The 14,855-nt window shown below is 37.7% G+C and overlaps 1 protein-coding gene across 2 annotated transcripts in view; it reads left to right on the top strand.

Moving 5' to 3' along the window:
- Positions 1-13,051, top strand: part of lnx1.S (ligand of numb-protein X 1 S homeolog) — a 124,187-nt gene extending 111,136 nt beyond the window's left edge. For both annotated transcript variants that reach the window (XM_018243141.2, XM_018243142.2), the window contains 2 exons: positions 10,088-10,246; positions 11,860-13,051. In XM_018243141.2, coding sequence (XP_018098630.1) covers positions 10,088-10,246; positions 11,860-11,995 — 295 coding nt within the window. In that variant the 3' untranslated portion in view covers positions 11,996-13,051. The remainder of the gene's footprint in view (positions 1-10,087; positions 10,247-11,859) is intronic.
- The last annotated feature ends 1,804 nt before the right edge of the window (positions 13,052-14,855 follow it).

The following is a 14,855-nucleotide window of genomic DNA, read 5'->3' as shown; positions in this document are numbered from 1 at the left end:
ATGCCATAGAAAGATACTTTAGTGGGCTGGTGGGGGACTATTTGGGCCGCTCTTTACTTGGAATTCCAGGGCCTATTTTGACTCCCAGTCCAGACCTGCCTGCAGCTGTGTTGAAAGTTCCATCATATTACTCAATGATAGAAGAGCTTAAGTAGGTTTATAACCATCTATGGGAATAACATGAGCCAATGGAACAACTTCAGACATTTATTGGTGGTTTTGCCCTTGTGCTTTTCATGTGCCTAAGGCAACAATGCTTGTACAATATATAGCATTTATTATAAGTCTTTCACAATTAAATTACAGGTGGGATCTGTTATCTGGAAACCTGTTATCCAGAAAACACTGATTTATGGGAAGGCCATCTTCCATAGACTCAGTTTTAATCAAATAATACACACTTTTAAGAATTATCTTTTCTCTGTAATAATAAAACAGCACCTTGTACTTTCTCCTGACTAAAATATAATTCATCTTTATTGGAGGCAAAACAATCCTATTTGGTTTAATTAATGTTTACATTATTTTTCAGTAGACAGGTCTGGAGATCCAAATTATGGAAAGATCCCTTATCCAGAAAACCCCAGCTCCTGAGAATTCTGGATAACAGGCCCCATACCTGTACCTGTATGTAAAGTACAGATGTGGGATCTGTTATGCAGAAGGCTATCTCCCATAGACTAAAATAATTAAAATTATTTCCTTTTTCTCTGTTATAATAAAACAGTACCTTGTACTTGCTTCAATCTAATATATAATACATCTTTATTGATGCAAAACAATCCTATGGGGATCGAAATTATGGAAAGATCCCTTACCCAGGTCCCTACCATTCTGGGTAACAGGTTCCATGCTTGTATTAAAAACACTATAAATTGTATTAACCAGAAGAAAATGCAGAAGAATTAAACCATTAATGTCTCATGACAAACAAAGCCTTTTCTGTGGTTAAATATCGTATATTAACTTTATGTATTTATTACCATTGTGAATTCACATTTTTGTCCACAGCAAGAAAATGGCAAATTTTAATATTTTTGCATTTAGGTTTTTCAAACTTGAATTTTTAAAAAAATTCTAGAACATTTGATTTCAGTTATACATTCAAGCTATTTTTTTTTTCTTTTTTCGAATTAAATGAACATACTTTAACTTGACAAAATCATGTTTTTTTCATAAATAGGTTAATGACCAAGAAAAAAGTTTTTCTCAGTTGAAAAACGTGAATTTAAAGGGCATGTAAAGTCTAAAATAGAATAAGGCTAGAAATGCTGTATTTTGTATACTAAATATAAACATGAACTTACTGCACCACAAGCCTAATCAAACAAATAATTTATGCTTTCAAAGTTGGCTACAGGGGGTCACCATCTTGTTACTTTGTTAAACATCTTTGCAAGACTAAGACTGTGCACATGCTCAGTGTGGTCTGGGCTGCTTATGGATCGTCATAAACAAAGCTGCTGAGTTCTGTATGGCTGGGAAGTAAGGCGGGGGCTCCCGCTGCTGTTCAGAAGTATGATTGTTTCCCTGCTCAGCAGTTAGGGACCGTCTGACAATTCCTATCCACAGCAGTAAATGAAGGGAGAATTTCACTGCATACAGTCAGGTGTCTTATAAAAACTGTACATATTTTTTAATTAAAGTATATTGGAGATAGGTTTCTTTTTCATTAAAGAAAGTACAAATTGGATTTTATTTTCTTGCCTTTACATGCCCTTAAAAGATGAATAAATATCCCCCCATAGAATTCAGTGGTTAAAAATGAAATCTTGTTTTGGTAGGTTTGATTTTCATTGGGAAACATTATAGGGCTCATTTATGACTTCAGCGGTAATTATGGTTGCACAAAAATTGATCTCTGCTGCAATCAAATGATCCTTGGTGACTGTGGAAATTGCAGGGGCATGATGCCAACCAAGAATGATTACAGTTAATTAAGTATGTACTGAATCCACTATTTTGAGATTCTGAAGCGAGATCTGAACCAGGCAAGGAATGGTTAAAAAAAAAAGCACAATTTCATTTTTTTGTGTGACAAAGTTACGGTACATGATTTCAAGGATTTGCTTTGGCCAGGCACTTTGGATGAATCTGAATCCTGCTAAAAAAATATTCATGATTTTACTGTATTTATATTTTTTTATCTCTAGCATCTGTATCTGTCTCTATCTCTATGTAGCAATGCTTTGTATACATTAGTCCCATATATAAAGAATATGTTGACTTTGTACAAGCAGAATTTTTTAAAAAAAACATCAATTCTGTGGTTGCTATTACTCATGACCAGTAATAAAATAAATATTCAGTGCTATTGCAAATTTAAACAGGATTTAAGCCAAATTCTCCATCCCCCATGGAAGGCATCAATTTTTTTTATTTTTTTTCACCAAATGTAACCGACTCACTCTAGTGCCTGGTGACCTTGATTGTTAACTTATGCGACCTCGCAGGCCTAAGATTCCACATCTGGAATTCTTTTTAGTGTTCCTGCCAAGATGTACATTATGCACTGAAAGCCCATTTCCCTGAACATTAACTCTTCATCCATCTTTCAGACACACTCATTTGGGGGCCACAGTTTTTATATTAAAAAAATCCATTTTGGTTTCACTCTGAATCATTGTGATAGGGGCTGCCTTATTGTTAAGCTCTGAGACTTACCAGGCAATTTGACTGAAATATTTAGTCCTGCTCTTTTAGGGTTACTATCTCTCTTTTCTTTCCCCATACATTAAATTCAAAAACATTAAATAAAAAGGTGGTGGTGGGGGATTTCTCAGGCAGTTCTGGAAAACTGCTTATGAATCGAGTATGTAATATAAACCTTTTTATTGCATTACAATTTATAACTATTGGGCATTGCGACATTCTTGTATTGTTTCCAGATTTCTTATCTTAATTATGTATATTTCCATGGGGGGGGGGGTCTACTGTATAAAAGTACCATAAATGTGGATCAGCTGTAAACTTTTAGGAAAAGTGATTTTTTTATTTAGCATATAAAGAATAGGATCTTTTATCTAGAATGCTTGAGACCTTTCCAGAGAAGAGGTCTTTATATAATTTGGATCACCCATATCTTAAATGAAATGTAAAAGCAAAAAAATAAAATCCAATTTTTACTTTCTTTAATGAAAAAGAAACCTATCTCCAATATACTTTAAATAAAAAATGTGTACTGTTTTTATAAGAAACCTGACTGTATGCAGTGAAATTCTCCCTTCATTTACTGCTGTGGATAGGAATTGTCAGACGGTCCCTAACTGCTGAGCAGGGAAACAATCATACTTATGAACAGCAGGGGGAGCCCCCGCCTTACTTCCCAGCCATGCAGAACTCAAGCAGCTTTGTTTGTTTTCCTGTAGAGTAGTCGGTTACTATGTAAAGATTTGTATAGGATTTTATTTTGGCTTTACATCCCCTTTACTGTTTCCAACTCCAGCTGCAGGGACAAAGATCATGGAGCCAAATTTAAACAGATAAACTGGGATTCCATTTGGAGGATTATTTTGCTGCAGCCACTGGTTCTGCAGAGTTTGAGAAAGTTTGTATTAAACAATACAAAAACTATAAAATCCACATTAGATTACGTGACAACACAGGAGCCAGTGCAGTCTGCATATTCTGATTATTAATCAGTCTTGTTGTATCGGCTTCTGTCAGATATTATTTGACTTGTGCTGTTTTGATAATTAATGATGATCCCTAAGCAGCCCAGACCACACTGAGCATGTGCACAGTCTTAGTCTTGCAAAGATGTTTAACAAAGTTACAAGATGGTGACCCCCTGTGGCCAACTTTGAAAGCATAAATCATTTGTTTGATTAGGCTTGTGGTACAGTAAGTTCATGTTTATGTTTAGTATACAAAATACAGCATTTCTAGCCTTGTTCTATTTTAGACTTGACTACCCCTTTAAGTCTGCTAAATGATATTTAAATATCAAATGAACGCAATAGGATGGTTTTGCCACCAATATGGATTCATGTACTTTAGTTACCATCAAGTACAAGGTATTGTTTTATTATTACAGATAAAAAGGAAATCATTTTTTAAAATGTGATTGATTAAAATTGACTTTATAGGAGATAGACCATATCATTTGAAGCTTTCTGGAAGCAGGTTTCCAGATAAGTAACATGTAAGAGATTCCATAGTGTGAAGGTCCCTGTCCTGTAGAGCTTGCATTCTTTGTCGCTGGATAACATACAGACATAAATAGGAGGGCAAAGTGCTCAAAGCTTTAGGCATTGGCCCCTAAAGTTGCAAGATTGAACCAGATATAGGTTCCATTCTCCAGAAACCATTAGCCAGAAAGCTCCAAATTACAGAATAGCCATCTCCCATTTTTCAATTTTAATCAAATAATTTAAAAAATTTCTCTGTAATAATCAAACAGTACCTTGTAGTTGATCCCAAGTAACTAAGATATAATTAATCCTTACTGGAAGCAAAACAATCCTATTGGGTTTAAATATATTGGGTTTAAATAATGTTTAAATTATCTTTTAGCACACTCAGGGGCCCATTCACTAAGCTCGAGTGAAGGAATAGAGGAAAATAGAGGAAAAAAAATTCGATTTTCGATTTTTGGCTACTTCGACCATCGAATTGGCTACTTCGACCTTTGACTACGACCTTCGACTTTGAATCTAACGATTCGAACTAAAAATCGTTCGAATATTCGACCATTCGATAATCGAAGTACTATCTCTTTAAAAATTTCTTCGACCCCCTAGTTCGCCACCTAAAACTTACCGAGGCCAATGTTAGTCTATGGGGAGGGTCCCCATAGGCTTGCTAACAATTTTCTGATCGACGGATAATCGTTCGATCGATGGATTAAAATCCTTGGAATCGTTCGAACGATTATTCCTTCAATCGTTCGATCAAACGAATTGCGCAAAATCCTTCGACTTTGAAGTCGAAGGATTTTAATTTGGCAGTCGAATATTGAGGGTTAATTAAACCTCGATATTCGACCCTTGATACATCTGCCCCTCAGGGTTATTTACTAAAGTCCGAGTTGGGCTTTTTTGGGGTTATTGGGGACTTTAAGGGGGTTATTTATCAGAGTCCGAATTTATCTCAGTACTTTCTGCTACAAACTCCGATCAAATCCGCTCGGGTTTTTTACGCTTATTTAATATTAAATTTTCCAGAAAATGTGCTTTGCGGGAAAAAATCTGATTTTCATGAATTTTTTGGACTTTTTCATCCGACTTTCAAAATTTTCACGATTTTTATGTAATTTTCACCCGAAAACTCTTAAAACTTTTGGGTATTGCCCGACTTCACCCATTGACTTACTGTATATGCAACCTTGACAGGTCTGAGATGCCGGATTTTCAGATTCTGACTTTTCCATCCTTGGGGTTTAATAAAGATTTTTAAAAAGTCAGATTTTATCATTTATGCATTCAGAGTTTAGCAAATAACCCCCTAATTGTTCATGTTTTTTTAACTCAAATTTTTTGGTATTTACTAAAGTCTGATGCTGCAAAAAGATCAAATCTGAAAATCCAGCATCTCAGATCTGCTGAGGTTGTATATAAGTCAATGGGAGAGGTCCCTATCCTATTTAGAAGTTTCTGTGGTCTGTGCTTTGTGCTGGAATTGGCCCAAAAATGTGACTATTTCCTAAAAATTCTGGCTTTCCGCGAAAAAGCCAGAAAAAAATCAAACAGTTCTGCAAAACCTCTGAAAAAATCGTACAATTTCAGTTTTTTTGCTTGATTTTATCTGATCCATTTAAATCAAGCTTTTTTTCATAATAAATAAGGTCACATTGTGGATTCTAGTTTGGTCTGACTTTTTTAACAAATGTTAAAGCACAAAGGGGAGCTTGGACCCATAAACAAAGATGAAAAATTATGCAACGTGATTACATATAATATTAATTGCTCACTGTGATCACATTATTAACTTAAAGGGGTGGTTCACCTTTAAGCTAACTTTTAGTATGTTATAGAATGGCAACTTTTCAATTGGTCTCCATTATTTATTTTCTATAGTTCTTTTTTTTAATTATTTGCCTTCTTCTGACTCTTTTCAGCTTTCAAATGGGGGTCACTGTAAGGCAACAAATGTATTGTTATTGCTACTTTTTATTACTCATTCAGGCCTCTCCTATTCATATTCCAGTCTCTTATTCAAATCAAGGCATAGCTGTTATGGTAATTTGGACCCTAGCAACCATATTGCTGAAATTGCAAACTGAAAAGCTGCTGAATAAAAAGCTGAATAAGTCAAAAACCACAATTGATGAAAAAACGAAAACCGATTGCAAATTGTCTGAGAATATCCCTCTCTACATTATACTTAAAGTTAAGTTAAAGGGGAACAACCCCTTAAAAAGGGATTTAGATTTTTACTTATACATGAAGAATGTTGCACTTGAGCCTATGAATAAGTGCCCCAGTAGGCACGAAACGCGTTAGGCGGTCACCTGTCTGTCCTAATAAATGATTTCAACTTTTTATTATAATTTTGGTCTTTACTTTTTGGGGAAAATTCACAACTTTTTGCTGTTTTAGAATGTAGCACTTCTCAATATTACATGGTAATGAAATGGATGGTCAATCATGCCTATGTGCCCAGTGCTTTTTTCAGTGATACCTCAGATAGCCTAATGTGTTCAAGACTTCCCTGGAAAAGTCTTGATTCTCAGAAAATGCCAAGTCTTTAGAATTGTGGACAAACAGGAACATAAAACCGCAGAAACTGTGCTGCAAGGTTATTTTATTCACAACATGTTTCGAGCTAAAGTGGCTCTTTTTCAAGTGTTCAGTCTTGATTCTCAGAAACACCATATGTCCTGACGTGCGAGAATCTGCTATTGCAGGAGAACTTGTTTTTCCAAGTGACAGTTGCTGATTAAGAGCAGAGGAGCGGAGCTGCTGGAGGTGTCTCCTAGTTATGGCTTGGGGCTGTAACAAGATGCATATGTAGTGCATGGACACAGGAGAGAGATAGTAAAACCCCACGCTTGTTTCATCAGTCCTGCACAATAAACCCCACAATAAATTCTACAAGAATTTCCAGTAGCCCAGCATCCTGTTTTTGTATTTGGAAATCTCTTCCAAACTGTATTACAGTCTCAGTTATGATTACTTGTTGGTATCCATCATGAGACCCTCTCACTGCAGGAAAAGCTATGGAGAATGACTGCCATAAGGAAAGTATCAAATACTCAACCCCTTAAATTATTCTACGTTTCTGTTATCCAGAACTCTTGGGACCTAGGATTTTACAGATAACTGATCTTTCCGTAATTTGGATCTTCATACCTTAAGTCTACTAGAAAATCACATAAACATTAAGGGGGTTATTTATCAAAATCTGAACATTTCTCAGTTTTCAAACCCGCACAGGTTATTTCCCCTTATTTATCAATATATTTTCCCGAGAGTTTTCTGTGCTGGAAAAAACTCGGAAAAATAGTGAAAATCGTGCGAACATTCGAATCTTACAAATTTTTCGGATTTCCCTCCAGAAAACTTCGGATTATTGCACGAAACCCAGCGCAGATCAGGATATCTTTGTGACTTCTCCCATTGACTTATATACAACTTTAACAGGTCTGAGATGACAGATTTTCGGATTTGGAGTTTTTTCATTCTCAGGGTATAAAAAATCCTGAAAAATTCTCATTTTTTTTTCACTAAAAATTCAGATTTTATAGTAAAAAAAAAACACACAAATTTTTCTAGGTTTTTTTTTGGCATTCGGGCTTTCATAAATAACCCCCTTAATTAACCCAATAAGCTTAAATTATATCTTAGTTTGGATCAAATATAAGGCACTGTTTTAATATTACGGAGAAAGAGAAAATACATTTTAAACATTTGGATTATTTGGATACAATTGAGTCTAAGGGAGATGGCCATTCTGTAATTTGGAGATTTCAGGATAATGGATCCCATACCTGTACTGAAGCAATATTCCTTCTTCTGGTTCTGTCCTGTGACTGTTTAGTGCAACTAAGTCCACTCTCTTTCTACAGTGAGCACTTATATGCACATCTTGCACCATTTTATAGATTCACATTACATCCCTCGACGTTAGGGCAGTTCTTAAAGGGGTTGTTCACCTTCCAAACACTTTTTTCAATTTAGTTGTTTTTAGATTGTTCCCTAGAAATAATGACTTTTTCCAATTACTTTCCATTATTTATTTTTTACGTTTTTTCCAAAATCTAAGTTTAAAGTTGAATGTTCCTGTCTCTGGTGTTTGAGTCTGGCAGCTCAGTAATCCAGGTGCAGATTCTGAACTGTTACAATTTTGCAACATTTAGTTGATACATTTCTCAGCAGCATCTCTGGAGTATTAGCAACAATTGTATCAATTCTAACAGCTGCCTGTAATGAAACCCAGAGATTCTGCTCAGCAGGGACAAAGATAAGAAATGTATCAACTAAATGTATCAATTTAGAACAGTTTACAGGATCGGCGACCCCCCCTCCCAGAGCTGCTTCAGAAGGAGAGAAATGACACTTTATACTTCAATATTAGAAAAACCGTGACACATAGAAAATAGAAAGTCATTGGAAAAAGTCGTTATTTCTGGTGATCTATCTGATAACAACTAGTTGTTTGAAGGTGAACAACCCCTTTAAAGAGGCATCTGATATTTCATATTTAAAGGAGAAGGAAAGGCTAAAACTAAGTCATCTTTATCAGAAAGGTCTATATAAATACACCAGTAAACCCTCAAAGTGCTCTAAGTCCTCTGTCAAAATAAACACCTAATTTCTTTCCTTCTATTGTGTACACATGGGCTTCTGTATCAGACTTCCTGTTTCAACATAAACCTCCAGGGCTAGGTCTTGAGCATGCTCAGTTTGCTCCTCTCCCTCTGCCACTCCCTTTTCCACCTCCCTCCTCCCCTCCCTGCTGTTATCTGAGCCCAGAGTTATGAGTGAGCAGGGAGAGACTCATGCAGAATGTGATGTCACAACAATCTAATACGGCAGCTGCTATCCTAAACAAATAGAGAGCATCTAGAGATGTTTACTCAAGTATGGTAAAGCATTCTGCAGAATAAATATAGTGTTATAGTTTGCACTATTGTGACTAATCTATTGGCAATAAACTGTTGTGGTCCTTTAATATAAAATAGACAATTTGCAAGTGGATTTCTTTTTTTTTTTTTAATGTTTTTGCAATTAGTCTTTCTGTACTGCCTTTCTGTATGTCAGGGTCAGCCATAGTTAGCAACCAGATAGCAGATTCATTCTATGGGTAGTAAATGCCATATCATTTAATTTACAGCACAACTGGGTGATTGTGTGTCTGTTGATTGTCTTCCTATGATGTTATTCCTAACAACAAGGCAGCCAAGTCTGAATGAGGTTGAGCATATGTGTCATAGTCATGGATAAGTCATACATTATTTAACAATCCCTGCTATAATAACTTAATGTTTCACACTCTTTAAAATTTGCGGAGAGTATTATTGAATAGTGCTGCGACGTTCTCCATCTCTTTTGTCCGCCACAACTTATTGTTGGGGGGCATTTATTTCCAGTTCTTGAGCAGCATTATTTTGAGGGTCCTTCCTTCTCCTTTAATTAAAAAATGTAAGCGTTCAGGGAATGTCTTAAGGGGAAGGTAAGGAGTCTGGGAGGACAGGCACAAACAGGCAGAAGAACAATAGAGATTCAGAGGGCAGCACAGCACATGTGAAACAGTAATTGGAGATAAGGTCAACAATGTGCTTAGTTTCATTAGAGGGCACTGGATATTGGTATTTCCTTACTATAGATAATTATGAACTCCGAATTCTGAACTATAACCATAATATGAATTGTCACCTACACCCTGTACTATTCCTACTGCCTGTAAGCGTTGAGTTACAAGGTGTGAAATTAGGGGATTTGCACATTAATACCAAACAAACTTTATTAAACAATAGACTCTACACTTAGTTTCATGTGAAGACAGGTTGATAAAAGTGTATTGTATATGATACAGCCATAAATGAATGTGGATCCCACTAACTGGTGTTGGGCAGAATGACAAAACTGGCACAAATAATACTTTGGTAAATCAGCAAATAATGGCTTTTGTGCATCTCTTGCAGCTATTTGTACAGCTGTAAAGAGGTTGTGCTGAGGAGGAATACTGCTGGAAGCCTGGGATTCAGCATAGTGGGAGGTTCGGATGACGGCAGCAGGATCAAGCCTTTCTTTATTAAATCCATACTGGAGGGGACACCAGCTTATCACGACGGAAGAATCAGGTAATGTATTAATCATTAAATCCACCCATGGTTTAAAGGTCTAGTAATTGTATTGGCACTGGAAATCGATTGCAGGTGTCCGATGTATTCAAAGTCCAAATTGTGCCCAGCATATACAGTTAGGGGCCGATTCACCAAGGGTAGAATATCGAGGGTTAATTAACCCTCGATATTCGACTGGGAATTAAAATCCTTCGAATATTGAAGGCGAAGGATTTTAGCGCAAATAGTTCGCAAATAATCCTTCGATCGAACGATAAAATCCTTTGAATCGAACGATTCGAAATATTTTAATCCATCGATCGAAGGATTATCCTTCGACCAAAAAAACTTAGGCAAGCCTATGGGGACCTTCCCACATAGGCTAACATTGAGTTCGGTAGCTTTTAGATGGCGGGGGGTCGAAGTTTTTTCTTAAAGAGACAGTACTTCGACGATCGAATGGTCGAATAGTCGAATGATTTTTAGTTCGAATCATTCGATTCGAAGTCGAAGGTCGTAGTAGCCCATTCGATGGTCGAAGTAGCCCAAAAAACACTTGGAAATTTTAAGTTTTTTTACTTCGAATCCTTCACTCGAAGTTAGTGAATCGGCCCCTGAGTATTGTACAAAATGATTAGTTTATCTTAATTCACATTGATAACAATGTACAGTTAGGAATGGGGACCCTGCTGTATCACACACACAGCAGTACCCCCACATTAGGCGCCATATTCCCAGTACATAGGATATTTGTTTAGAAATATGGCGTGCCTATTGCATTACTTTATAAACATTATACATCAACTCCTTTCTTACCTCCTAATGAAACTCTCTGTGTATAATGAACTCTTATGTATTTATAATTATATTTGGTCTGAAATGCTAAAATTTGATGGTTGATGGGGTTTCACTTTACTTTCCTGCACTGGGAGGGAAAGTGGGGACAAGTCTTGCCTCTTATTTTTAGGCCCAGTAGCTGGAAGTTGAGAGGAACAAGATCTTCTTGATTGACAAGCTTACTAAGGGTCAGGGCACACAGGCAGATTCAGGGACAAATCTCCTCTTCTTTGGGGCAACTAATCACCCCAAACTGCCTCCCCTAGCACTCAGAGCGCTTCGTTTTCCGAAGTCGCCGAAGTTTTCTCGCCAGGCAACTTCGGGTGACTTCAGAAAATGAATCTTGCCGAGTGCCATCCTGCCGGGAGAGGCAGTTCAGGGAGATTAGTCGCCCCAAAAAAGAGGAGATTAATTTCCCCGAATCTGCCTGTGTGTCCTGACCCTTAAAGAAAGGATCTTTTGCCTGGTTTGGCCACCCACCTGATTAAGTTATCTTTACCTGATTATGTTAGAAGTCATATCACTCATGCATATGAATTTTAAAAGGGTGACAATTGTCCTAAAGATAAAGCCCTCTTGGATATTCCTTATTAAGCCACAGCAGGGCTCTGTTATGAAGTTCAGTAGAAGGGACCAAAATAGGCTTACAATAGGAGGAGTGAAGAAGAAATAAGTCAAACAAGTCTTCATATGAGAAGAACACATGGCTTTTCAGCAGGAGAAATGAAGCAGCATATTTAATATTCTGTCTAAATGCTGTAACTTTATTTTGACAGTCTTTTATTTCTTCTCAGATGTGGTGACCTCCTTCTTGAAGTGAATGGAAGATGCACGTCGGGGATGCCATATAACTCCTTAGTGAGGATGCTGAAAGAAATCAAAGGAAGAGTTGTTCTTACCATAGTGTCATGGCCTGGATCCTACTTGTAAGAAGAAACCCAGGACACCAGAGGAACCTCCATCCCTAGCAAAGGGTTTAGTTTACAGAAGAGATGTTCCTGTAATACACATTCCAGATAAAATTCCAGCTTCTTTTAAGGGTATTTGTTGAACACTTGCATCTTTCATCTGTTTTGGGTATAAAATGGACGTGTGCAGTTCTGGGACACCACTAGTGATGGGTGAATTTGTCCCGTTTCGCTTTGCCAAAAAATTTGCGAAAAACACACTTAAGTCAATGGACGTCAAAATTATTTTGACGCACTTCAAATTTGACGCCCATGACCATTTTTATACGTGCGCCTATTTTGTCCAAATGCATTAAAGTCAATGAGTGTCCGAATAATTTTGACGCAAGACAATTTTTATGTGCGCGACTATACTGACATGCGCGGCAGATTTATCCACTGGCCGCGAAATGTGGAAATTCACCACAGTTTTGTGCCTGCTGAATTTATTCGCCCATCACTAGACCCCACAGGTAAACTGCTTGTCCACCTGCATTAAAAGAGCTAGAATAGATGCGCTTGATATGATAATTTGTCGTCCAATGGTTTTTGTCGGTGGTTTTTTCAAGTGTTGGCAAGTGAATATTACATGCTAGTAATACTGGTTGTGTCAAAATTGCAGCTCTGTAAACGTTCATAGCTTTGAATTAGCCAACTTGTGGGTTGGTCGGCTGACTGTAACATTTGTGATGTGTTTAATGACATTTTACAGTATGGAGAGAATTGAACAGTCAATGAAATATTCTTAATCAAATTTCTCTACTATAGGAATGGTTGTTAGACAGTGTAAGGGGCTCCAGCAGAACTACAGCTCCCCGGCTGGTTAGACATCCCTTATATGAGTTATTTAATGAGCCTGTTATGAAATGTGCAATATTTGTACCCAGTTAAGCACCAGCAACTCATATATTGTCTGGATAAAGTCCAGTCATTCTGCTATACAACTGATTTCGTAGACTTGCGGGCCCATTCACCAAGCTCGAGTGAAGGAATAGAGGAAAATAGAGGAAAAATAGATTTTCGACTGTTTTTTTTGGCTACTTCGACCATCGAATTGGCTACTTCGACTACAACCTTCGACTTCGAATCGAACGATTCGAACTAAAAATCGTTTGAATATTTGACTATTCGATAATCGAAGTACTGTCTCTTTAAAAATTTCTTCGACCCCCCTAGTTCGCCACCTAAAACCTACCGAGGCCAATGTTAGCCTATGGGGAAGGTCCCCATAGGCTTGCTAACACTTTTCTGATCGAAGGATAATCCTTCGATCGATGGATTAAAATCCTTCGAATCGTTCGATTCTAAGGATTTAATCGTTCGATCGAACGATTTGCGCAAAATCCTTCGACTTCGATATTCGAAGTCGAAGGATTTTAATTCGGCAGTCAAATATCGAGGGTTAATTAACCCTCGATATTCAACCCTAGGTAAATGTGCCCCTTGGTGTTTCATTTGAAAATTGTTAGATTGTGGAACAGAATTCAGAGATTTGTAGAATAGTGCAAATGTCCACTTATTTCATTCACAAGCTGTCCAATACCACCATGGCAGCAAAGATGTTAGGAACTTAGAATTATTTCCTGGAAAAGAGATAAGAATTGCTTTTGACCCCTTAGCCAGGGAAAAGCTAGGAAAGTCTGAAATACTGGTGCCACCAAGTTTACAGCTTGCCAAATGTTCAATATTGACTTGGAAATATTGATAAAATAAAGTTTTCTGCCAAAATCACCACCAAAAGTACTGCCTCTGCGCTAGGAATCTCACCTCTTTGTGTTTAACGTGCTACATGTTCATTTCCCTTTCTGTTTAACATCTAAGTTCATCTCTGACAAGCATTTTATCAGGAGGGTATTTTCTATTTGTATATTTTTATATATTTATTTTACTAAACAGGTTCACGTAAAAGCAGAAGGCAAGCCTCAAATCATATTGTTTTTCACAATGATTTTAACATAAACACTTTTAAGATAAAAATGTAATAAAATAGGGCCAAGTCTGATATATAGGGAATTATGTACCCCTGCTGTAATATAGCCATAGTAATAGTCGCTAATAGGTTGGTCATCAAGCTCTAAAGATGACTTAATACCTTCATATTTAAATGTAAGGGAGGTGAATTATTTTTATTAAGTTTATAACGTTGGATTCGTAGCCTTTTGGTGAGGACCAAAAATAGGTGGTGTTTGGTATGTGGGTCTCAATGAACCCCTTAAGGTTTTTTCCTACAATAGACAATCATAATAAAGATACACTGATGATTGTAACCAGACTATGACTTCCTAGCTGAACTGGTCCGTGTCAACCCCTGAGCAAGCTGCTAGGAAATACTGCTTTATAGGCTTATTTCTTACAGGTCACTGCTATTATGATGAAATTTTACATCAGCTATGCTATGGCTATTGCAGTGCCAGGCCAATCCGACTGGGTGCCCTAGGCTACCCGGCCAGCCACTGTGCTCCCCTCTGTGCTCGCGGCCGAACGCAGTATGCGCAAAGCACCGGAGGGGAGAGCAAGGGACAGCGCTGGAGCTAAGATGGAGGGGAAAGCGCCGGAGAGGGAGGGGAGAGTGTCAGAGGGTAAGGGAGAGGGAGGGAAAAAAGCATCGGAGGGGAGAGCAGGCGACAGCACCTGAGCTAAAATGGAGGGGAAAGTGCCGAAAAGGGAGGGCAGAGTGCCACGGGGTAAGGGAGAGGGAGGGAAAAAAGCACCGGAGGGCAGAGCAGGGGACAGCACCTGAGCTAAGATGGAGGGGAAAGCGCCGAAGAGGGAGGGGAGAGTGCCAGAGGGTAAGGGAGAGGGAAAAAAGCACCGGAAGGGAGAGCAGGAGACAGCGCCTGAGC

This window comes from Xenopus laevis, chromosome 1S, assembly GCF_017654675.1.
Source record: "Xenopus laevis strain J_2021 chromosome 1S, Xenopus_laevis_v10.1, whole genome shotgun sequence".
NCBI classification, from domain to species: Eukaryota; Metazoa; Chordata; class Amphibia; order Anura; family Pipidae; genus Xenopus; species Xenopus laevis.
This window is presented reverse-complemented; position numbering and strand designations above follow the sequence as displayed.